This window comes from Haliotis cracherodii, unplaced genomic scaffold (genome assembly GCF_022045235.1).
Source record: "Haliotis cracherodii isolate W230 unplaced genomic scaffold, xgHalCrac1.p SCAF_2, whole genome shotgun sequence".
Classification (NCBI taxonomy): domain Eukaryota; kingdom Metazoa; phylum Mollusca; class Gastropoda; order Lepetellida; family Haliotidae; genus Haliotis; species Haliotis cracherodii.
In genome coordinates, this window is record NW_027266275.1 from 19,914,619 (window position 1) to 19,941,395 (window position 26,777).

A 26,777-nucleotide genomic window follows, 5' to 3' on the forward strand; every position below is an offset into this window, starting at 1 on the left:
AGAACGAAGGTGGTTGAAAACTCCCCACATGACTTTATCAAAAGGGATGACTTAACCTTCCAATATTCAACGTACACAACTTTTGAGGTACAACTGAGCCGCGATTCTCTTTGCACGAAGACTTCAAACAGCATCATAGACTCTTACTCAAATGTTGTTTGATCTTAGTTACAACATTCAAGGACTCAGCAAAGCTTTCAAAAGGTTTAATGGTAGACATGCAGAGGGCATTTACAAATTTGATGCATCGTCTGATGCAAATACCTATTTTGTCTTGTTCCATATGCTCCCGTGGTTTTTTTCAGATGGACAATTGACTTGCCTTTGTGACGAGTGCAGGAAACGCCCACCTATTCGCAAACACCTGCTATCTTCCCTATTTGACAGTGATTTATAAACACATGCTCGTGATATAGTTCGAATCGTACAAAGATTTCGTACAAAATTTCGAATGATTATGTTAAAGGTTCCTTTCGCTGGAACTTCCATCAGTGTGTGGTGACAGACTTATCAACGTTATGTGTACACCAGCATATGTCATTTCTTTCCAGAAACGTATGCATTATTAGTCGATTTAAAATGAAGTATTTTAAGGATACCTTTCATTCAATATAACAAAATATATCATAAAGTTTAAATACACTTCTACAATATCTGTACAAAATTATTGTGAAAAATAAACGACTTTAAAACAGTTTACATATGGCGCATAATTCGTGTATCAATGAGTTCAAAAACATTTCAATGGGTGGTTGTTGTTTAATTCCACAATCTGATGTATTAGACCTACACCACTGTACGAAATCGAGGCTGGACAAGATGAACCAGTGGGTGATATCATGACCAACGCTAACAGAATGACACACACTTATCGAAATCGTAACAAGGTGACAGATTGATCCTCGTGTTAGCGGGCTCCTGCCACAAGCTTGAGGGTTTGGCCAGGGTACATGATGATGGATACGTGTGGACAGCTAGGACATATTTAGGCATATTCTGACCACTCTGATTAAGGAGTTGTGGGATGACGTTATGTTTATGTACACCTCATGGGATGAAGCTAACGTGGTACTAACAGAAACTTACATTGACTCATTATCAAACGTTCATATATTTATTGTTTCAGTTTTTACTATCAGACTGTTTCATCAGTTTAGAAGAGGTTCACGACGGCACCTCCAGGGTAGTACTGTGGGTATCCGCTAAAGTGGCATGTGCCATTGTAAAGGATCTTGAAATCTGGCACTGAAACAAATGCATGGTGAAAAATAGTAACCAAAAAACAAAGAATTCACATTCGTGCTTTCAAATTTGCAAATCATTGTTCACATGAATCTGTAATACATATAACTATATCACTGTCGGTAATCCCTACATATTTCTAAATTTCTATATAATACATGTGTCTTCTGACTGCTCCTTTGGTAAGAATGTGACACTGGTGCCCCCGGTGCCCCCGTTGTTAAAGACACGGCACGTAGTTGTGTGGGAATTAATTATTCTCAGACTCCTTTGATCGTATGCTCAAATGTGACCTTTACCTTGGTTTGCGAGTTCAATGCTTGGATTACATAAACGTCTTCGTCCTTTTTGAGAATAGATTTTCCTCCTACCTAAAGCCGACATGGCGTGATAGGAATTGAACATACAAACTTGCTCGTTCGTCGTACTTAGAAAACTTTAACGCTGTGCTATTTAGTAGCAACGATAAGATTCCTTATGAAACAAAATATGAAACTTGAGCGAACCCAACCTAGTATTCTAATGACGTAACGTTATAAATATATACACATGCACAAAAGTTAAGCGCCACCATATTCATAGTCTCTTGATTTCACGTGTGGGAATCAGAAATACGAAATATGATGATGTATGCCTGAATTAGGCTTCCATAGTTTCATGAACCCAAATTTGTCCAGATACCACAAGGAAAGCGTGATTTACGTGTTGCTGCAGTTCCCCTACCCTATAAATAGTGAAATTCAAGTTTCAGACACGTGGTTGCCTTTTGCTCCTGTATGAGATTCCCCTTCCAATAGAGGTTGAAAATCAGCCATGGTGAGGAGAAAGTTAACGAACGCTGAAAGATGGCAGGTGATAGGCATGAAAAATGCTGGCATGTCATACAGGGCCATTGAAAGACGAATGGGTCGTCATCACAGTGTTATCACTCGTTTGATTGTCAAATATGTTCAAACCAATGATGTCAATGACAGGCATAGGTCTGGTAGGCCAAGAAAGACCTCTAACAGAGAGGATAGACGTCTTTGCAGGATAGTCAGACGAAATCCATTTGCCACTTCAACAGATTTAAGACTGGAGTGGATTACCCATCAGAGACTCTCGACGATGACCGTAAGGCGTCGCCTCAGAGCGGCTGGTTATAACGCCAGAAGACCAGTAAAACGTCCTCAACTGACTGAGGGGCACATGCGGAATCGTCGTGCCCGTAGTCGATGGAACTTGGCCAACTGGAGAAGGATCCATTGGTCTGACGAGTGTCGAATGCTGCTACGAACTGTTGATGGTCGAATACGTGTTTGGAGGCAACGTAACACTCGTTTTGCACCAAGGAACATCCAGATGACCTTAGCATGTGGCGGGGGGTCTGTGATGAGATGGGGTTGTGTTTCCTTCGGCTGCAAACTTCGTGGAAACCTGAATGGCCAACACTACCAAGATGCCGTTCTTCGTCCAGAGGTAGTCCCTAATTTTGACAACCGTCCTCTTCAGACAAAGACCTGTTTACATGTACGACAATGCTAGTCCACACAGATCTCGGGCAGTTTTGGTTTATTTGCGTCAAGAAGCTATTGTCACTCTTCCTTGGCCGGCCTGTAGTCCGGATCTTAATCCGAATGAGCATCTCTGGGACATTCTTGGCCGGAAAATCCCCCAGTGATCCCCCAGTTCAAAATCTTGCTGGACTTGAAGCCGAACTTCATGAAGAATGGATTCGTTTGCCTCAGAGAAGCATTCAACGACTTGTAATGAGTTTGAGGCTTAGGGTTGAAGCTGTCAATGTCCGTGGATCATACACACGTTACTGGCGTTTCTGTCTTGCAATAGACTCTGCACTCCCTAGGGTGTCTATGTGACACCTGATATGGTCTGCTGATATCATGACAGTTACATGACAAAAAAATTCTGGTCTTCGGTAAAATTCCTTTCTGCTCATATTCTTTTGGAACACAAGATAAACTTGCTATGGGACAACTTTTGCATCACATGAGGTTTACGTATACGGCTTATAACAATCGTATATCTCGTTATAATAGTCATCATTAAGTGCCAAAAGTAACAGCTCACAAATATGGTGGGTGGCGCTTAACTTTTGTGCATGTGTATATAATGTCATGAAAACGGGATATGGTTTTGTGAACATTGGCACAGCCGTATGACGTCACAGTGTTCCAGCTGTCGAATCAGCCTTTGAAATCGCAAATATCCACATGTCTTATCAGTCTTACCAGTGGAAGCGTTGCATCAGACGTACCTTTAAGGGAAGGGTTGATCTTGACTTTCTCAATGAATGAGTCGATGTATCTGCACAGTTCGCATTCACCCCTGAAGGTTCCATGGTTAGTACAAATTGACATTTGGCTCAGGGGACAGAATGTCTGGATGCTGCCACCGAGAGGTCCCTCCATGGCGATGTCAGATGTGTTTACCGCAAATTTTTCACAGTTAGCCTGGAATAGGTATATGAGCATTGTGTCACTCTCTGCTCAAAGCTGCTCACAAATTGACTCGTTCACTCATTTTTTCCCATTTTCGCGTACACGGAGAAGGAGAAATATAAATAACTTGCAAGTAAGTGTATGAATGATAGGAGGCTAGTTTGTAAACCATTTGTACATGTCTGATAATATTTATACCATTATCAAAAGGACTTTTTGTATCTTTTTATATTAGGTCATTTCCAAATGGCCAGAAAGGGCCCTCATCCTACCTCGTCCTTTATAGGTTTGGCACCTTTCTGATACTCATTCAGTTGCGCTGACTACTAAAGTCTGCACCCTGCATCCACTGTCCTATTTGGACATGTAAAAATACAACTTGAAATCCGTCATATGCATTACAGTTTTTCCTGATCTGTACCATGCGAATTTGGAATTAATGAATGCATTCAAATGAATAAACGCGACAAAACCCCTTCCATATTCACAAGAAATATCTCACAAAAGCAGATTCAATTGCACGATTTTGACTATATGATGAACATGATTTTATGAATCACCATCAAACAGTGATGATACCAGCATGTTGGAAGACTTACTTCCACAGGCGTGGGGCAGGAAGTGGTGTACGACACAATTGAGAGCCGGGTGCCGTTCTTGGAAGCAGCACACTGGGCCAGGGTGAAGCGACAGTTATTTTCTGTTGTAAGACAAATCATTTGGTTATTCATTCGGCATCGTCTTTGAAAACAGGTGTGTGGTTTTGTCCACATCTACATACAACATTATTAATTTGACATCGTATTTGAATACATATGTGTATTTCAGTCTGTGCTTTGTACAGATACAAAATCTCTGTTCAGCAGTGAACGTTTAGCTGGTAATATTTCATCTTTATTGAAACATATTACACTATCAAGACTACCTTACGAATGGGTTTTGAGGTCACAGGAATGTATTAACCTCCCCGAGCGACAACTTGTTGTACTCAAGTCTTTAACGAATTGTATGTATTCGCATATGCAGGTGGTGACTTCGGAACCCATTTCTATTAGAAGAGAAATATTTCAGGGCGATTCTTTTAGCCCCATTGCTTTTCTGTTTGTCACAAAATCCTTTAAGTTTTTTGCTCAGCAAAGAGGAAGATTATCATCCGGGACCTCCTCAGCACAGATCCCAAACACCCCTTACTCACCTCCTTTACATGGATGACCTTGAACTTATTGTCAATGGAGAATCTACACTAAAACAAGAGATTCTGCTGATCGCGTCCTTTTCTAATGATATCGGCATGTCCTTTGGACTCGACAAATGCAACAGTCTTCATTTGAAACGTGGCAAGGTAGAAGAGGGGGATCAGTCAGTTTGGGGGAGGAGTTATTGACCATCTTGTGGAAGGTCAGGCCTATACGTACTTAGGGATGCAGATTAGGGGGAAACTCCAGAATGCCTATATCAAGGACAACCTTCGGGCGGAGTACACATGTAGACTTAAGAAAATCAGAGCACTCGCAATAAAGTCAAAGCCACACATACTTATGCTGTACCCGTCCTTTCGATTTCTTTTGGTGTTGATTGGACGAAACAAGAAATTCAGGGTATTGACACCCTCACACGAAGAACCATGGCAGACAATAGATCACACCACCCTTGCTCTTCCCTCAATCGCTTATATTTACCAATTATGATGGGAGGGCGGGGTTTGATTAACGTGGAGGCTCTTCATGATGGAATTGTTTTGTGCACTTTTGCACACATTTATTTGTCTGATGATCCTCTTGTGAAGCATGTAAAGCCTCACGATGAAAACAAGGCATTCCACAGTTTTCTAAAGTGAGCCAATGATGTGGTACATAATCTCGTCGGTGTTGATTTTGTTGATGGTTCTGTACTGCTGGACGGTACAGAAGTGAGTGACAACCAAGCGAAGTGCCATATCAAGTCGACACAGACTTTTAAAGGAGAGGCTTTCTGAACGACCACTGCATCGAATTTATGTGCAGTGTGTTGAGAAGATCAGCCATCCCCGAAGTCCTTCACTTGGATGAAGTCGTCTGGCCTGAAAGTGAAACAGAAGGCTTTCTGTTTAATGCTCAGGACCAGTCACTTCCCACTCGAAACCGCCAATATGTTGATTTTGCAACAAAATGTAAATTTGAAATGTGTATTATGTTATGAATGTAATGGGACTTTCCAACCCATTGTCAGTGGATGCCCAGCTTTGGCACAAACACAGTATCTAAAGCGACATGATGGTGTAGCTCGATCATTTTATTACCGTCTTCGTCATTCTTGTGGTTTTGACACAGAGGTCCATCCATGGTACGACCCAGAATATGTAGAGGGCGTCATGGACAATGATAAATACAAAATTCTTTGGAATAGGCCCGTATACAGCCTCAGATGTATCCAGGCCAACAAACCTGATCTCGTCCTTGATCCGATAAAATCATTTATATTATTGAACTTTCTGTCCCTTTTGACACTAATGTGATTGACAAGATTGAGGGAAAGCATGGCAAATATGCAGACCTCGATTTCACGCTTGCATCCAAAGTACCAAGTTGTCCGACTCCCAATTGTTCTGGGTAGCTTAGGTTTGGTATCTCCCAATCTGTTGACTGACATTGGGAGAGTACCCGGGTTTGCTGCCAAGGAATACAGCCCTTCTGACAGTCTGGGTAATGCAGAAGGCTGAAGTATTGGGGAGTCTTCACATTCTCCGAAAAGTTCTGGGTGGGTTTGACTAGGAAGGGCTTCCTTGGAGAAGTCCCATTTGCTGGGGCCCTAAGATGATGATGAGCCTACCAGCCTGAAAGTGCCAGGATCACCCAAACCCTCTTTGCTGTATTTTTTTATTATTTTAATCTGTACATGAGAAGAAGAAGAAGAAGGCAGGCAGGCAACCCCGATTACAGATATCTACACACATCTTCGTAATTATTTGATATTGGTTCACCGAACGATTCCACTTGGATGTTGTCCGAATAACGAGGTTACACTGTATACATATAAATATGTTGAACCTATATTTAATTATTAATATCCATTATAATTGACGCCAGCATATTTATTGCCTTGTGAACGAAACACGATATCACGACACACTAGTTATGCCATGATCAGTGTGTGCCTATTGCATTAGCTACAAATCTCTCACTGAATTGACAAACCACTGCCAGACACGCAGTATACCCCCGTGAAGATCCGGGTGAGAATTGGTATTCGGCAACCCATGCTTGTTGATGCATGTTATATTATCCCAATTGCGTAAATCGATGCTCATGATGTCAATCACTGGATTATCTTGTCTGTGCTCGATTATTTACAGTCCGGCGTCATATAGCTGGAATGTTGCTAAGTGCGACCTTAAACAACAAACGATCAACCAAACTCCAGCTGCAAATCTCTCACCGTACACAACGCCGTCAGACGCGCAGACAGGGGATTTTTCCTCGTCGCAGATCTGGTCACAAGTGGAGGCGTGATAGCCGCCGAGGATGTTGCCACAAGGTCCCCTATAAGAGAGCCGGATGGGTGTGTGGCCTGATTGCTGGTTCCTGCAGTTGGCGGTGTAGAGGTCACAGGAACTTCCTGAATATCACAAATAAGGTATTTGAGTTCCATACCGTATTTACCAAAATCTAAGTCATAGACACATTAGGGAGTAAGCATTGTATGAATTCAAATTTGCGGGTGTTATTTAGTATTTGATGGCAACAAATGTCATTTGTACCCGCAGATGTTCAAATACACACGCTTATCTGAAACCAGGTAATGTTTATCAACATTTTGCATATTGAGCATACAGGATCTACAACAAGTCAACAGTCATGCTCTTATGGTATCTATGCCGTTTACGTCTTGATTAGGGGCGGTCGGGTAGCCTAGTGGTTAAAGCGTTCGTTCCTCATGCCGAAGACCCGGGTTCGATTCTCGACATGGGTACAATGTGTGAAGCCCATTTCTGGTGTCCCCCACTGTGATATTGCTGGCATATTGCTAAAAGCTGCGTAAAACCAAACTCACTCTCTTCTTGGTTGGTCTATAAAACTAATACGACTAGTAGTCCAAATATATAATAGTTCAATTGCAAAAATAGTTAAACCTATATTTGGTTTTGTCACATAATGTGTATTATACATGTGTAATATATTGCTTTTGTGGAAAAATGAAATAAAGCTTCTGGGTTTTTTTTAGAAATATAATTTTACAATCTAGTTACGAACGTGAACAAATGCGGCGAATCCCCTTCCATAATAATGATAAGAAACCTATGCTAATTGTACGATCAGCATGTATTTGTGCATCACTAACAAATAGTGATGATAATAGGTGTTCGCAAACAGTTCATCGTATCCAGCCCACTGGTGGCACATGTCACAAACACACCCATGACACGTCAACCGCAAAAACAAAGCTGGACCACATGGTTCAAGTCAAAATAAGGAATTGCATCGGACCACATGTTGGTAAATAATCGTATTTGGAAATGTGTTGCACATGTCTTCTATAAACACTTTCGAAAGACTGAGGACTTGAATGCTGTAACCCTGATCAAACACCCTTTGAAGCATTTGAGACTCTTTGAAATCTTCGTAGCAATTGCAAATTTTGATAAAGTAATACTTACCGTAAGTTTGTCCGTCCGATCCACACACAGGCGAGTATGCTGATTGACAGTTCATGTTGCAAGACGAAGGGGCGCCAAGTGCCACTAAAATTCAAAAGTCAACGCCAGAGAGAATCAGTCTTGGGTATCTGCCGAAACAGATTTCATTGGGTGTATATGCCAAAATTGTGATGAAGCTTATATGAATGGGTCACTGAAAGTAAGTGATGACACCGGGTACGAAAATGTAGTACATGACCAACACACAAAGATAGGAATTGTTTAGACTTAGAGCCGAGAATCCAAATACCAGGTATTATTATGAAGGAAATAAATTTGTTGAGGAGGCTAGGGAGGAGAATGAATAGATAGAGCACAACCGAACCCCTCGTGACCCCTCGTTGAACATCAAAGACGATCTACAACTGGATCACGACGAGTGACCATATCCAACTGCCGCCGTCCGGCAAGGGACATACCAGATAGGATTGGGGCCAGGGTCATGATAGAGACAGCACCAGAGATTGTATGACACTTTATGCTATAGAAACAAACACTTGTCATCCCCCACCATTGAAGACCAGTCTGACGCAGAGCTTACAGTACCAGATACATGTAGATCCGCTCGATATGATACAAACAAAAATGTTGCCGATGATATTCTTGATTCTCCAATAACGAGAGATGAGATTTTAGACAGCATATACTGTATAATCTTAAAAGTAACATGGCAGCTGGTATAGATGATACTATTCCTGAATTCTTTAAACATTTTTTCAGATTTACGACTTACATACATGTACTTAGAACTAATATTTAATTTGATATTAGAATATTGGCATTTTCAAAATTCATGGTCGATTGGTATTATCGTCCCAATCCATAAACAAGGTGATATAAATAACGTAAATAATTACAGAGGTATTACCCTTTTAAGCATATTCAGTAACATATTTACATCTATCATTAACAAGAGATTAACAAGATGGATAAAATAAGTGAATCCTAGGCTGGATTTAGAGAAGGTTATACAACTATTGATAATATGTTGTTCACATGATCTATTTATTGTAACTGGACGTTTCAGGGTATTGAAAGGTTTTTTTAAAAAAGGCATTTGTCAATTGTGCGCCCTGAATGACATTGAAGATGAATAACACTTCCTTTTTATATGCCGATTTTATGCAACATTAAGGGCTAAGTATATACCTGAATATCATTATGTCAATCCCAATTTCTTTAAATTCACATCTCTGTTAAACAACTCTAAGTCCTTACTTTTACACAATGTATCTATGTACATATAACATGCAATGAGACACAGGAAAAATATTATATTAAAGACTCTACTGCTCTGAATGGACAAATTATAAATGTACTATAAGCCTGTAGCCTCCTAAAAAAAATTCGATGTATGTAAATGCTATGTTTTAATGGGACAGTGGAACTAATCGTTGATTGCAATCAAAAGAAGCGATCGTAAGTCTATGTTAAACAATGGATGTTACGACTACGGATGTCTCAAACCTGCAATCTCTTTGTGGGGAAGCTTAAAAGACATGAATAAACTGTTCAGATCAATCTTAAAGGAATTAATATAACTGCACCTTAACAGTATATCAGTGATAGAAACAAATGAACAAAAACACATAAGATTCTGCTGAAACTTCTCAACCTTATTTCAGGGTGGGTGAGTTCAGTCAGGTGTAGGAAAGACTATACAGTACACTACGGTTAAAACGAACTCAAAGGGACCACTAATTCTAGTTCGTTATAACCGTAGTTCGTTATAAGCATATATACAGCATATATAAATCAAATGGCCGGGACTAAAAAATATGTTCGTTATATCGGTCAGTTCGTTATAAGCGTGTTCGTTATAACAGTGGTTTACTGTATATACATCATATTGATTTTTTCATATCCACATGAAAGCTTAAGACATGCGTATATATGTTCCAGAAACCAAGGACTGTGACCGGAAAATAAGGTTAAAACACCAATTTAAAAAGTTCCAATGTTCCGTAATATGAACGTATATATGTATGATGTACCATTTAGTTTCAAGATGCTACTCCTACAGTGCTGAAAGAATGTGTTTCAAAATATTTTGAGGCAGAAAACACGACAGAAAGTGACAAAGGTCATAGTATATTACACTGAAAGGGACAACAGGGAGTTCTAAATTCAATTTACCACAGTCCAAAAATCACCGTAGGATTAAATACCATCCGTAAAATTTAAAAGGTGAGAACCTTTGTAGATCCCCTTTGGTCCTTGTACAACAAAACTACGTTCGGCCTCCTGACTGATCTAACAACCACGGATACATACCAGCAACAAACGAGAGACAAACAAGAGCCAACATATTTGTTGTCCACGAGACAGAGAACTGACCTGTACGTACTTTTTTCTAGTTTTGCCTTTCTAGGCGACCTAGATTTTATCATATGATAAAAGCACATGCGTTAAATGCAGACTTAACTTGGCGAAGTGCCATTGCTAGCAATTTTGCTTCACGTCCCATATGATCTGCCTGTTCAAACTTTATGATGGATAACAATTTACTAGTTAATGATAACTCTAGTTATACAGGGACAATGTCTGCCCTGTGTATACTGCTGCGCGGAGTCAGGCAACGACCACAAACTTTTATGCAAATTGTGAGTGGCGGGTGCCTGGTACCCTATTCCTCTATTCGCATAAACCTGGTGTCATCACTGAATTTCAGTGATCCATTCACATAATTTTCACCACTATCACATCTTTTACGCCCAATGGAATCTATTTCGGCGGATAATCGAGACTGGGTATTCTAGGTCGTTGACGTTTCAGATGCAATTCATGGAGTATCGTCTCCCTTTGAGGTCCATGTGTATGACAACCTTGCTCTGAAGTAGATATATCTCCTGGGGCTCTTCTACACACATGTCCTCGGGGGTATGCTGTAATATGATGCTTGGCATACATGTGTTCTCTATAATCTTTGGCAGGGTTCAAAGAGGTAATCAGTGTTACTAAAACGCTTCTTAAGATGTACACACGTGACTAAATGTGTCTAAAGTGTAGGACCGCCTCCGTGGTCTAATGGTAGAGCGTCCGCCCGGAGAGCGGTAGGTCCGGGGTTTGATCCCCGGCCGCGTCATACCAAAAGACGTTAAAAGATGGTACTTGTTGTTACCCTGTCTGGAGCTCGGCATTAAGGGGCTAAAACAAGGACTGGTCGACTTGGAGTCAGTATACTGTGTCTGAGTGGGGTATTCATGTTAAGCTGCGGCATGGTATCTCAGTGAGCTAGCACTATAAATCGGCATCAGTCCGGAGTAGTACAAGCAGCCACACAAACACACACACGTACATGCACGTCACTATATAAGTAAAATAATCTTGGACGCGACGTTAAACCCCATTTCACCTCTAAAAAGTATACTTTGTCCAACATAGGCGTTCTCGAAATCATAGAAATCGATACACCCGTGCCTACAGTGTGAAGCAAGCGTATAGTCAGGAGTAAATAATGTGGAACAAACGTGCCTTCAGGGGTACATAATGTGACACACACATGTTCTCGGAGGTATATCATAATATCACATGTTTTTGTTTGGTTTTTTAAAGCCGCACTCAGCAATATTCCAGTTTTATGACGGCCGTCAGTACATAATCGAGCCTGACCACCCGATCCCGTTATACGCCTCCCACGACAAGCATCGCAGCCTCTGACGGCAAGCTTTCGGTTCCTGAAGACCTATTCTCTACCCGGATCTTCACGGATCTAATATCACATGTACGTCCGCAGAGTTTTACAATTACTTACACACCTGTAGGTTCACAAGAACCGTAAAACATCTCATTCACTTATCAAAGACAGCTTCATCTAAAAATCAAGCCATCATCTGAGTACTTACAATGTCTGTTGACACCACAACCCTCGTTATAGCTGGGGTAATTCGTGAAAAACATGGCCGTCTGAAAACGTATGATGTCCGATAACATATGCTACGACGATATATATGTCTCTCCTCTTCAACCCTCACTTCGAAGTCGACTTCGTCACGATATGGCTGAAATATTGGCGATGTGACGTAAAGCATAAACTCACTCACTCGAAGTCGACTAAAATTCAAAATACCATACGCACACTAAAATTTTGATTCTGTTGGAAATACCCTCTTCTGCAATGCAAAATTACTTTGTGTTTAGATATCTAAATATCGGATATTTAGTCGAAGGATTGTATTTCAAATATAGCATATTAGTGATCACGGGAATCTGTTTTTCACCAAAACACCAATGATAATTCTGAAACGTCGCCGATGAACCTAGAATCGGTTAGAATGTTTCAGTTAGATCAGTGTTTCAGTAAGATCACAGTGTTTCAGTTTGATCAGTGTTTCAGTTAAGTCACAGTGTTTCAGTTCGATCACAGGGTTTTTTTCATCTCATGGTGGTCGTCGACGTTTATCCCTGGTGCAACCTTCGAGCATGGGTGTGGTGATGTGACCAAGGAATATTATCAGGACGAATCTATGATCAAGTGGTTCATTGAATCACTGTTTTCAACATAATTTTTGTCACAGAGGCCATACCCTCGTAGATATTTTCGTTTGCCGGTAAAAATGTGTAGGTAAATTTTACAGCTATAACGTATTTATTTACCGAATTGGTTATTTATGGGGAGTATTGACGGTAGATATTTAATAATCCGAAAAGTATGTCCACATAGATGGTGGAGAGAACAAGTAGGCTTTGCAACACACTTTTCACCATTAAACAAAAGATTTAAAATGGCTGACCTAGACGGCTCCAACAATAGATTTCTATCACCAGATTAACAACTGATTAACCATTGTTTTGACCTTACAGCTATGGGAAATATGCACCTGGAAATAATGAAACAACGCTTACTATGTATTCTCTTTAAAAAAGTAGGGCGTAATACCGCCACGATTTGTCAAACATTTATTCACTCGACGAGGCATACTGTGTATGGGCCTCCCAACAGCGATTTGAGGAAGTCTGTCCTACTCACCTACCAGCGTTGGGTCACATTCTGCCAACGTTGTCGACGACCTATGACGTTAACGCACACGTCATGTCCCAGACGTCACACCCGACACGATAACCGATCCAGCAACTTACATTGGTTTGGCGTTCTTTCTGTGCCGCCAGACAAGTCCACGCCTATCAAGAAAGTACAAAGTGAATCAGGACTCATCTGGAAATATGACTTCTGCAAGTTTCAGCATGCCAACAGCCCGTAGAAACCCCACGCGTTGCCGATGCCGCATCGCATGTTTATGCACAAACAACGAATGGAATCACAGGTGTATGATAAGCAGAATCAATAAGATAAATTGAAATAATGGTCCTCAGAGATTAACAGACCTTCCTTGAAAGTGTCAAAATCAGGAATGACACCCTACGCACGTGTTTTGCGCTGCTACATGAGACATGTGAAAACTATGTGAGTTGTGTTTTGTTCTCAGATTTTACAGACATGAACGCTCTTGCACATGTTTGTCGTCAACCAGCATTTTATTATTAAATTAAATGAAATACAATTTTGTTTTGGTTTACAAAAGGACATACTTATATTGCGATAGATGGTTGGTAATCGATTATCTCACTACAGGTTTTGTAACAGCTCCATGCCAACAGTTAAAGAGTACCTACCAACTGAATCCTCATCTTCTTTGCTTCATACAATATGGCTAAGTACTGGCGGCCATCTGGAGACACTACAGTCTTGATAACCAACTTTCCATTAATATTGTTACACATAAGGGACACAACCCCTGTTAAAATCTAATAATCACGATCACTGCCTGAACTAAAATAAACTTTCAGTCAAAACACGTCCACTGTATATTAACAGTGACCGATGGGTCCATGCCCACACGTCACAAGTTAATATAGAAATATTAAATCTAACATATTAGTATGTTTCGTGGAATACTTCAGAAAACAAGAGATAACTCTAAAATAGCTAAGGGAACAACAGCTACAAAATGGTTTGGGCTACAATACGGATAAATGTACAGTGGTAAAATTGTATTCTATATCGTTATTGTTGTAATGTTGGGACATACGTGAAGAGGGTCGGTAGTCGTGTCAGGGTTGTTAAAGGCGATCGCGATGCTGGTGGATAATGTACTACTGTTATAACCGTGTAGGACGTAGGTCCATTCTATAACTGTAGGTAGCCCCAATTCGATATGTAGACATCACCGCTTATATATTTAACTTGAATGACGGTTCCAAGCACGTTTATACTAAATAAAGAAATGGTATAAGAATATAGAATCATAAAACTCAGCATACCAATCTATTAATTTGAATATATCTATGTAAAAAAGATAACGGGACAGTGCGATCGGTTAAGTGTTATATACTTGTCATCTAAACTGCCTGGCAAAAGAAAGTATACACCCATGTTTGAGTGTGGTTAAAATGAAACAAACAAGAAATTCTTCGATGGTGACTTGTTTGATACGGGCACAATAACTGTCTTTACGATTTTAGGTTTTCAGTGTTTCCGCGACTGTTTTCAGCCCATTAACGTTTTCATAACGCTTGTAATTTTTGGGTCAAATCCAATTTTCAAATGTATCGTTAGTTTTGCCTGGCAGTATATATAGTTGTGGAATGATGGATATATGTTGTTTTATCTGTTATTTCACATACGCCTAACAGATTACAAAGAAATATGCTCGTCCTCAACTAAAAGTTAGCATTCTGAGATTTATAGTTCCATTTCATTTCTTTTTTATCAGTTTCGATCAGTTGCCTTCATTATTATTTCATCAAATTTACTATCAAAGATCGAAATGGTTAAATCAATCAATCCTTTCTTTAATTAGTAAAGTTTATCTCTGAAGAACACATTTTAAAGTCCAGCTCCTACAAAGAGTACGTTTAAATAGCTCTAAAAGTCAGTCGAGGTTGTGGTAGTTTCGCCTTCATGCTATTTTCACTGTGCAACATACGGCAAGAAAAGTGACACTTGAAATGAGTAAGTAAGTTGGTTTTTACGCCGCTTTGAAAAATATTCCAGTTATATCACGACTGGTAAATTGTATTCTATATCGTTATTGTTGTAATGTTTGGATTTACGTGAAGAGGGTCGTTGTAGAAGTGGTGACGCTGAGGAACGTTGAGATGGTAGTCGTGTCAGGAATGTTAAAGGCGGTCGCGATGCTGGTGGATAATGTACTACTGTTATAACCGTGTAGGACGTAGGTTCATTCTATAACTGTAGGTAGCCCCAATTCGATATGTAGACATCACCGCTTATATATTTAACTTGAATGACGGTTCCAAGCACGTTTTTGCAAAATAATGAAATAGTATAGATATACAGAATCATAAATCGGATACTATACCAATCTATAAATATAAATGTATCCATTTAGAAACAACAGGACAAATGTCATCGGTTAAGTGTAATATACGTGTAATGGCTGAGTGTGGCTAAAAAGGAATCAAACAGGTAATGGCCATTCGATGGTGATGTAATTGATGCGCGTATCATAACTCTGCTTTGACCTTAAATTTGCAGTGTTTCGGCGACTGTTTTCAGTAGTGTTTTGATAGCGTTTTTAATTGTTTGGCCAAATCCGATTTTCAAGTCTATGTTTCCTTTCCTGGCAGTATATATAGTAGCAGTATAATGGATATATATATTGTTTATATCTGTTGTTTTACATACACCTTACAGATTACAAAAATATATGTTCGTCATCGACTAAAAGTTAGCACACTGAGAGCTATATTTCCATTTTATATTTTTTTCTATCAGTTTAAACTGCCTTCATTATGATTTCATCAAACTTATAAAATATCGAAATGTTTGAATCGATAAGATACTATGAGTAACGTTTGGCTCTGAAGAACTTTTTTCACCTCCCAAAAGAATAGGTTAAGATAACACTAAAAGTCAGTAGAGGTTGTGGTAGTTTCGTCTTCAAGCTATTTTCACTGTACAACATACAGCAAGGAAACTGACTCTTGAAAAGAGTGGGTGGGTTGGGGTTTGATGCTTTGGACTGTATTCCAGTTATATCATAGCGTTCCGGCTTCATGTGGGAGAACAGTCTTGTGATGAAGGTCTTAGTACTAGTCGTTTACCAATTTGGTGAAACCCGCGTGTACGGGTATGGTGTTAACAAACCTTGAAACCTCGAACCGCGATTCGAACCCATGCACAACGAATTGCAGCGCCTGACAAGTGTTTTATGGGGTATAGTGAGTGGGTAAGTATGGTTTTACGCCGTTTTTAGCAATATTCCAGCAATATCACGGCAGGGGACACCAGAAATGGGCTTCACATATTGTAGCCATGTCGGGAATCGAACCCGGGTCTTCTGTGTGACGAGCGAACGCTTTAACCACTAGACTACCCGACCGCCCCTATGGGGTATAGACATGTGTGACAGAAATGGATCTACATATTTCATGGTATCTCAGTGAGCTAGCACTATAAATCGGCATCAGTCCGCAAGCAGACACACACACACACACACACACACACACACACACACACACACACACACACACACACACACACACACACACACACACACACACACAAAAACACATACACACACACACACAAACACACACACAAAAACACATACACACACACACACACACACACACACACACACACACACACACACACACACACACACACACACACACACATGTGCATGCACGTCACTATATAAATGCAATAATCTTGGACGCGACATTAACCCCCATTTCACCTCACCTCCCACAAATTATCATTTGACACAACCTAAACATGCTAAAAGAATTTTCAAATTAGAATTGCCAATCCCTGTATGAATACCTCAAGTGCTATATAGTCTTTCACATAGTAGTTAAGAGTAACATATCTACATTGATAGTATCTGTGAATTCCTGAGAAAACAACATTTGTCGGTTATCTGTACATATATTACTCAACTTTTGACTGGGATAATCAGGCATGTCATTCTATCTAAATACACACTTGACATATTTCGAGATTCGGTATGGTGTATCATTGATTTTTTTTAAAATATCCCTATCAAAAGAGGAATAGTATAAGAGATACAATTATTAACATACAGTTCACTGAGGACAGGACAACCATGCTGGGTCTACTTTGTCTTTCATTTGTAGTTGGTATGTATATCTAAAACAGTAATTTACTGTATGGCATGTATATATTACTTAACGTGGAGTAGAGAGTAAAAACTCACATGACAAGAAGCATGCATGACAAGAAGCATGGACTCAAAACATTCTTTCATTAATTTTCATTTGTACTAAAACGTGTTAAATGTTTTCGCAGTTTGGCCTATACAGTGAAACTCTATTAATCCAGACTGACTGAACTGAACTTTATTACGCCAAGGTCGCAAACAGGGACCGAATGAGGTAAATGTATAAATATATATACATATACGGGTGTATAGCGCTAAACTCCAGTCAACTAATGATCAAAGGAGCTTTAGGTTTGAGTAATGTCATGCCAGACAAATCGATCAAGTCTCTACAATTTGTAGGCCTGCTCAAAAACACGTGTTCCTAGTGTGCAAGTTCCTGAAGTCAGTTTGGAAGTTCCTAAATGAGCGAATGTGCAAAAGTAGATTACTCCACAGATGTGGGCCTGCTGTCTGAAATGTTCTGTCACCAACTGGCTTGGGCCTAGATGGCACAATGATGACCATGTTTTGATCACAAGAGCTCAGTGATCGTTGGGACCGGTGACTCAGTATGAGGTCTGAGAGGTACAGTTGCCAGGACGTGGATACCCTTGAACACAAGTTCAAGTCGTTTGAACACAATATGCAGGGGATTGGCATCCAGTGAATTTCTTTTAGGACTGGCGTAATGTGCTCAAACTTTAGTTTTGCGAGTAACTATTCGTGCTGCTGAGTTTGTTGATGAGATGTTTTCGGTGACCATAAAGCAGAACGTTACAGTAATCTAGACGAGATATAACATATGCCTGTATGAGAGTTGCTGCTGTTGGTATGTCAGTATACTTCCTTATTAGACTTATATTCTTGATGTGAACGTGTGCACGTTGACATATTGTATTTACGTGCGTTTCCGGGCTGAAAGAAGAATCAAACATAAGATCCAAATTGCGAGCTTCAGTGCTTGGCTTCATGACACAGTCGCCAATCGTGATGTTCAGAGATATTCTCAGTCTGTTATATTTGGAAGAAGGAATGAACAGTTCCGTTGTGTCCTCATTCAAAAGTTCGTTTTGGATAGTGTTACACATACATCTTTATAGTTATTATAAAACAGACATGATATACTGGCACAGTTTTGATAATATACCAACACCGAGCCATGGAGAATTTACCCAACAAGCTAAAATTGACACAAAAGTGCGCTAGTATGAAGTGATAATATCGTTTTTACGTTGAAAAGCATCCAATTGTCGACTGGTCTCGTGCAAAATGAAATCAATAGTAAAAATAACTTTTACTGAGTGTTGCATACAGATAATATAACGGTTATGGTCCGGACGCATTTTGGTCATGATATAAGTTCACAATATTAGGGGCAGACGGGTAGCCTAGTGGTTAAAGCGTTCGCTCGTCACACAGAAGACCCGGGTTCGATTCCCGACATGGGTACAATGCATGAAGCCCATTTGTGGTGTCCCCGCCGTGATATTGCTGGAATATTGCCAAAAGCGGCGTAAAACATACTCACTCACTCACAATATTAATTAAAACGGCTAAAAACTTGCCTAAGTCATGCTCCATGTGGTCGGGTGAAATCACATGTTTTATTGTCCAACGAGAAAATGGTCGTTGCTACTTACCGGCTTTCCGGTTTGGCACGGACAGCGCTTTCCCCCTGTGAATGTGATGACATCCATTTGTCCCTTCACTGACTGACTCTTCTTTCAGGTGCCCTTGGAGCCCCGTCTAGTTCCTGCCCGTCGGCCTGCCATACCGAGTACAAACCTGTGTGTGGATCCAATGGTGCCACCTACAGTAAGCCGTTATCCTATCAGACTGTGGCAGAATAACTGCAAGTGGCATTCCATGTATAACCTCCAAGATCAGGAATGTGAACCGTTTAAGTACCACCCTTACGCAGATGCTGCGAACAACTGCAACTTTGATGATGCGGTTTTACCCGATATTCACTCACTCACTCTTTACCCAGTGCACTACATGCATTGTTTGATGGACAACTTTGCATTGTATCCAATATCATTTGATATAATACTCTGAATTGTTGGACAGGAATTTCTGAGTTGACGGATGACAAAGTAGATGTTTTATGGATAACAACATCGGTTTCGCTGTACATTCTTATACTGTTGTCAAGTAAGACAATATCCGCAAGAACCAAAAGGTGTAGTTCACAAAAGTGACTGTGACCGTGGAAATCTTATGTAGGTGAAACTTTCCGCCCAATCAACACTAGAATCAAAGAGCAGAAAACTGCAACCATCCAATCAGAAAGCAAATCAGCCATCTCGGATCATATCAACAACTGCCCCAATTACATCAATTGGGAAAATATCCAAAGCCTCTCCAACAACCTCCACAACTTCACTATTAATATAAAGGAAACTAACAGAAGCAGTCCAGATTCACCGCCACAAGCCTTCCATCAACAGAGATCTAGGCTATCTCATGGTTATACCATATTTGTCAGGTACGCTAATTGTTGGGAGTAGGGATGGATACATACGAGATGTACTTCTTATGGTAATGGACCAGTCTTAAAAGACTTCAACCTCTGTATTATTAAGATAAAATAAGTAAAGACATTTGAAGTTAATGGTTAAATTGTTCATATAATCAAATACAATAGGGATATCTAGTATTTTATTTTCTACCCGTATAGATTTAATTAATGAACCATTTCATTATAAAAATAACTTAAATTTGTAAGTTCTCACCTTAGCTTCTTACGACAGTATTGAAATTTCTAAATTTACATGTTTTTCGAAATTATACACATATTGCCAGAGAAATATGAATTTGTCACTAACATAGCAGGTTTGCAGGAAGTAAACTTTGTAACATGGCAGAGAGGTACGCCCCCTCAACACTTCCAACATCACCTCTACAGCAAAAACAAGATTGGGTGATTCTACTAATAGTGGAAATAGTGACACATGCTTTCAGCACAAATTCAGTTAATAAATGTATTTGTTTTGGCATCTAACTTTAAATGGCATGACCACATACGTCTCATTTAGTTTTAAGTTGCCGCAGGTTATTTAAAGTTTACTGATTGCATACTCAATACCAAAGGGCACACCAAGGTGAATATGTTTCAAGTTTTAAAATGTACAGATTTCAAAAGCGTTTTGTTTTACATAAAAGTAATAAAACGAATGTATTTAAAGCTGAATGAATTTTTAACTAATAACATCCAAGATCAGCAGCAGAATCAACATTAAAAATGTATTTCTATATTTTAATCCATCATACTGGTGGCGTTGAAACACAGAACTGAAAATCCTTTTCATAAAAAAACAAGAACGTTGCATGTGTTAGTCAGTGACAATTATTATAAGTCTTATATTCTCACCAGGTGTTTGATATATGGGGTAACAAGCATTGGATAGTGGGACAACTTAACTGCGGCATTTGTGATTTTAAGGTATCTGACAAATGCGGATTCTGTCAAATGGGGCGAGACCTACTTCATCCCACCAGCCTACCATGAACTAATCCAGCACTAGTTTTTCCAATCATCACACCTAATATTTTAATCCGGTTTAATTGACTTTCTGTCGAATTGCCTTCCTCGTCGTGTGTTCTGTGTCCACCATGTTGGTACAATATTATCCTTCTGTTGTTATTAGTTAACCTACTCATTTTAATCTCTCTCATGTATGAACCTTGTTGTTATTGTTAATCCATCACCTACCATACATAGTTCTGCTACCCGTGAAGATTACGGGGTAGACGGGTTACCGTAAAAGGCGACTATGCTTGTCGTAAAAGGCGACTAACGGGATCGGGTGGTCAGGCTCGCTGACTTGGTTGATGCATGTCATCCATCCCAATTGCGTGGATCGATGCTCATGATAATAATCACTGGATTGTCTGGTCCAGACTCTATTATTTACAGACCGCCGTCATACAGCTGGAATATTGCTGAGTGCGGCGTTAAACAACAAACCAACCAACCAACCAACCAACCAACATAGTTCTGCACCATGGTCGTTTGCCACTTTTTCTTGACAACAGTATAAAACGGAAACGTCGCAATTACAGCATAATAAAGAAGTTATTATCCAAAAAATATTTTTGCCTACTTTGTAATATCATACTCACCGTTGTCTACCTTAAAAAAACTTACATCCACAAATTCCAATTTGAAACAAGTTGACTCACTACGGCTCTCGTATTAGCTGTGAAATTAGTTCTAAAGACATTTGGAGAATTCTAATTGCATGCATATTACACGTGACTACATCAGATCTGACAAGACAGTTGTTATGTCGCCTTTGTGTTACGAGCTGTCCATGTTGTTTTACAGACAACGCCTGTGAGCTGGGTATCGCTTCTTGCCAGTCGCTGCTCCAAGGGCGTCCTCGCATCTACGAGAGTTACAGTGGCAGGTGCAGCCCTCAGTTAGACGATCCGATCCGTTGTGACATGATCTGTGATGATCAGGACGTGAAGACCCCCATCTGTGCCTCGGACGGAGTCGTGTACGGTGGGGATGTCAAGTTTTCTCAATGCCCCGTTCCTTGAAACTATGTCAGTTTGGTGTTTAAAGAGTTCGCTCGCCAAACCGAAGGCCCGTTTCATTTCCCCACATGGTTGAAACGTGTGACGCCCGTTTCTGGTGTCCCTTAACTTGATATATATGCTGGAACATATCTGAACGGAGTTAGAACACACCCACTGACCAACATAAGCTATCAGAACACCGGTCCGACGTGATCTACGTGACCTCGGACCAAAAATGTGTCCGTTTATAAGTCATGACAGGATCTGCGATTTTATCGAAAAAAGGTTTGCAGGATGTTTTTATTCATTATTTAGGCTCATAATTATAATTATAAAAAGTATTTTGTTTTGCAACTGTAGCTGGAAAAATGTCCAGTCTCCTTACAAAACCCCAGCCCTCTCTCCCAACATAAAACCCCAGCCCTCTCTCCCCACATAAAACCCCAGCCCCCTCTCCCCACATAAAACCCCAGCCCCCTCTCCCCACATAAAACCCCAGCCCCCCTCTCCCCACACATCAAATGGTCGTACCCTTGCTGTTGATGCGCTGAGAAATAACTTAGATGTTGTCCAAATCTGCATTAAGCCCCACCTCACTAACATACTCTTTATAAGGCTATTGTCCTTTAGATCCAACCAAAATGATGGTCAATTACAAATTCCTCACTCACTCCGTAGACACATCATGGTATCATGTGATAAGTCAAATTTAGGACGATTAATGCCAAGTCATTATTTAATGCAACACTGTGGTATGAATATTTCTTTTAAAAATCTCTTCAGACAACAAGTGTCGCTTCAACCTGGCTTATTGTGCTGCTTTCAAAAATGGCCACCTCCTGTCCATTGTGTCAAATAGCAATACCTGCCCTGGCCCAAGAGAGGTAAGTGCTGCAAAAAGATGTTTTCGTGTTTGCATCGTAAGGGGAAGGTTCTAAAAGGTCAAATACTCCAAGGGCATGAAGGGGAAGCCTGTTCATTGAGTCTGGAACAGGCGAACTAATTGTTTCGTTTGATTGTTGTTTAACGCCTCGCTCAGCAATATTCCAGTTCTATCACGGAGGCCTGTAAATAATCAAGTCTTGCCCAGAAAATCCAGTGATGGAGACAACGATCCACGCCGTCAGGGTAAGATGACACGAAATGAACCAAGTCACCGAGGGGGGACTACCTGACCCGTTAGGTTGCCCCTTACGCCCACCACAGGTTGCTGAGGACCTATCATAACCTGGAATCCGCTCGCAAACCAACGGTTGATGCAGTGAACACGTACACAATTTGTCTTCAATACAAATTCAATCGCAAAAAGTTGCTTGTTACTACACACATTAGAGAACTTAGTAACTTAACATGACAAGGAATTTTCACATATGATGAGCGTTTCTCACTTTCGCTAAAATTCATATTTTGCGGATTATTTGTATTATTTGTATTTGTAATGGTGATGTTGAACTGATCAATGATAAAAGGCAATGTCAACCATGTTGACATCCCACTGGTCAGTGAAGTCTGAGACAAGTAAACACTATCAAGTATAATCCTGTTGGCATTGATTTTATGTAGTTTGTTGATGAACACTGCAGTCAGCAATAGCCCAGCTATAAGACAGCGAAATAGTACAAAATAAATCGAATCTGGACCCGAGAAACCGTTATGGCATTATGAGCAACGATCCATGCCGTCGGGATACGATGATATGCAATCAACTAAGTCACCAATTCCTGACAATCCGATCCATTAAGTCACCTCTCCCAACCTGCATCGGTTGTCTAGGACCAAATCTAACCCGGAATCCCGATGGGGGTTAATCTGGTATTGTGTCGATCTTGCAGCCTGACTGTGAGAAGTATGCCTTCAACACAACGGACCCTCTGGGTAGCAGCCACCCGTGTTCCTCCACCCTCCAACCCATCTGCACCACCGACGGCCCATTCGACAACGAATGCGATTTCTGCAGCTTCCTTGACGGCATGATGGACCGGTGGCCGAACTTCAAAGGTAAAGAGTAGGTGTAAATAATCATTGAATAAGGCTGGATTGACAATTGTCAGCTTAAAGGAAGTTCTCAAAGCAGGAGGCCATGTATATCTGATGCTTTCTGTGGTCAACCTCTTATACGTATTTGAGGATGCGATGGCACAAAATAAAGAAAGAATTGAGTCACGAGGCTCTGAAGCTCTCCTGATGAATTAGAAATTGAAAACATTATTGATCAAAAACTAAACATTTGATAAAAAAAAGTCCTAATTGGCCCAAACAATGAATGGTGAGCTAGTCAAAAGTATGTTTCCCAACATATCCAAATAGTTAAAAGAATGCAATGTGTAGCCAGATTAATGGCCACATGTAAAGGTCAAAGATCATAGCGGGACACCAAAATAGATATACATGACATAGTTTTGGGAACAAATTCCATATACTTAGTGGATATCAAATTTGACAATGACACGTTGTAGAAATGGACGAAATTGACATTTCAATATGTCTGCCATAATGTCCATTGACCAAATACAACTCAAGAAATACAACCAATCTCTAACTTTTAGGAGATAGATATAATGGTTTTTTTCATATTTGTATTGATATCGATAGATTTCATTTGGGACCAACAACATTAGCAGGGAGTTTCAAATATTAAAATGTTCGGGCATCAAATATTCGATTTCACCCAGAAATCTGAACACCCACAATGTGTATTGCCAATGTAAAACACAAACGTCATCAGTTATTGTCCACAACAACTTCTGATAAATATTAATCCAACTTAATATTGCATTTGCGAAGTATCCATTATCCAAGTCGAATGATAGTTATTTTTTCAAATTTGGGATTGAGAAAAAAATGAATGTGCATCAATAAGATTAAGAGTACAATTATTAATAAGTGAAAAGTGAAACAATTTCACAGTTCCAATACCATTTATCGTATTTCAACCAATCAGATTACAGCGCACGCACGCACGCGCACACACACACACACACACACACACACACATTCATTTGTCTATATTGCATAATTACATATGTTGTTTCATTCACAATAAAACTGTTTCTATCATCCACAGTTGCTGGTCACCAGATTCAATATGATGGAAGATGCCATGACTACTTCCCAGGTATTCAAGTTGGTAAATGAGCCATCCAAACCAGCACTCCCCCGTTACAATAAAGATGAATATAGTAAAGTGCTGTTATAACGAACTCAAGGGGACTACTAATTATAGTTCGCTATAACCGTAGTTCGTTATAAGCATATATACAGCATAACTACAGCAAATAGTCGGGACCAAAAAAATAAGTTCGTTATAGCCGTCAGTTCGTTATTAGCGTGTTCGTTATAACCGTAGTTTACTGTACATAGCACCGATGCGCTCGTGTCACAATTACTTGAACAACTTCAAATGTGAACAATAACAACCACATATGATATTTCGGACAGCGTCCATATTTTGTAATCATTTAACCATTCGCGTACAAATCAATCCTTGTGTACATTTTGCTACTGATTGTGTTCACGCTTGAGTTGGATATACAAGGCTTAATGTCGATAGCGAAGACACCACACATTCTAAAATCTGGAAGAGTATGTACTTATTGTAACTTAAACAATATCGAAGATTTTTATCATCATATCTATATGTCCACTCTTAGTGAGTGAGTGCGGGATCGGGTGGTCAGGCTCGCTGACTTGGTTAATGGATGTCATCGTATCCCAATTGCGTGGATCGATGCTCATGATGTCAATCACTGGATTGTCTGGTCCAGACTCGATTATTTACAGACCGCCATCATATAGCTGGATTATAGATGAGTGCGGCGTTAAACAACAAACAAACAAACAAGTGATTGAGTGGGTTTTAACGCGGCTTTGAACAGTATTCCAGTTACATCACGGCGTGTCAGTGATGCAGGTCCTAGACGTTTACCACCTTGGTGGAACCAACGAGCACTAATTCCCAGGTGGTACGTTTGGTAAATGAGCCATCCAAACGAACACTCCCAAATTACAACAAAACATAGCACAGATACGTTTATGTCACATTAACAACAAAACATAAAATGTGAACAACAACAACCACATACGATATTTCGGTCAGCATCAACAATTTGTAATCATTTAACAATTCGGATACACATCAATCCTAGTGCGGTACCGATTTTGCTCACGCCCGAGTTGGATGTACAAGGCTAAGTACTAATACTGAGACATCACAGACTTCCAAAATCTGATAGATCCATACATATTGTAACCTACACAATATCAACAATCTGTATCACTTCACCTCCATAAATCCATCATCAGCAGACATTCGAAAAACGTACATACCAGATAAATATGTACTTCAACGTTCAATCCAACAATTAACTCGCCTCAAATTATCAAGAATGGAAATCTGTTAAGTTATATTTCAAGATTGCCTTTAAACGCAGAACTATACTTAAATGAAACATGTAAATCTATTTGTGACATGAACCTAGACTGTATAGTATGCGCTCCATGTTTTTGTGGCTATGGCATTAACATTTGAATTGAATATCAAACAACAAATAAGCAAGCATGCATGTGTGCGTGCGTGCGAGCGTGCGTGCGTGCGTGCGTGCGCGTTTCAGCCATAAAACTCAACAAAACACGTACAATATAAATTATAAGAAACACATTAAAGATTACAGACGTAAATGAATCGAAATTGGGAATTCCAAATTGTTTAAAATCACTTCACGTTTCCGTCGTCTGCACAGTAGACTAGTCTAGTCATCATGTCGAAGA

General features: G+C 40.0%; 2 protein-coding genes across 2 annotated transcripts; one reads left to right on the plus strand and one right to left on the minus strand.

Moving 5' to 3' along the window:
• Nucleotides 1–1,153: 1,153 nt before the first annotated feature.
• LOC139468793 (enhancer of split M1 protein-like) lies at nt 1,154–10,715 on the minus strand. Its single transcript, XM_071250930.1, has 6 exons — nt 10,627–10,715; nt 8,314–8,397; nt 7,095–7,274; nt 4,280–4,380; nt 3,497–3,692; nt 1,154–1,245 (listed from the first exon to the last, which is right to left on the minus strand). Exons 1-6 carry the CDS (start codon nt 10,658–10,660, stop codon nt 1,154–1,156), a joined length of 687 nt encoding a protein of 228 aa, XP_071107031.1. The 5' UTR covers nt 10,661–10,715.
• A 7,578-nt stretch (nt 10,716–18,293) lies between these two features.
• Nucleotides 18,294–25,422, plus strand: LOC139467499 (uncharacterized). Its single transcript, XM_071249038.1, has 6 exons — nt 18,294–18,312; nt 19,212–19,298; nt 21,814–21,993; nt 22,794–22,894; nt 23,843–24,008; nt 25,075–25,422. The coding sequence occupies exons 1-6, from the start codon at nt 18,294–18,296 to the stop codon at nt 25,143–25,145; spliced, it is 624 nt and encodes a 207-aa protein (XP_071105139.1). The 3' UTR covers nt 25,146–25,422.
• Nucleotides 25,423–26,777: the final 1,355 nt, after the last annotated feature.

Coding starts and splice junctions, on each gene's coding strand:
- LOC139468793 (XM_071250930.1), bottom strand. CDS start 10,660: ATGTTGGCTCTTGTTTGTCTCTCGTTTGTTGCTG. Junction 7,275..8,313: donor ATCGGACGGACAAACTTACG/GTAAGTATTACT, acceptor TGTGATATTCAG/GAAGTTCCTGTGACCTCTAC. Junction 4,381..7,094: donor GTCTGACGGCGTTGTGTACG/GTGAGAGATTTG, acceptor GTCTTACAACAG/AAAATAACTGTCGCTTCACC.
- LOC139467499 (XM_071249038.1), top strand. Junction 19,299..21,813: donor ATCCAATGGTGCCACCTACA/GTAAGCCGTTAT, acceptor GTTGTTTTACAG/ACAACGCCTGTGAGCTGGGT. Junction 21,994..22,793: donor CTCGGACGGAGTCGTGTACG/GTGGGGATGTCA, acceptor AAATCTCTTCAG/ACAACAAGTGTCGCTTCAAC.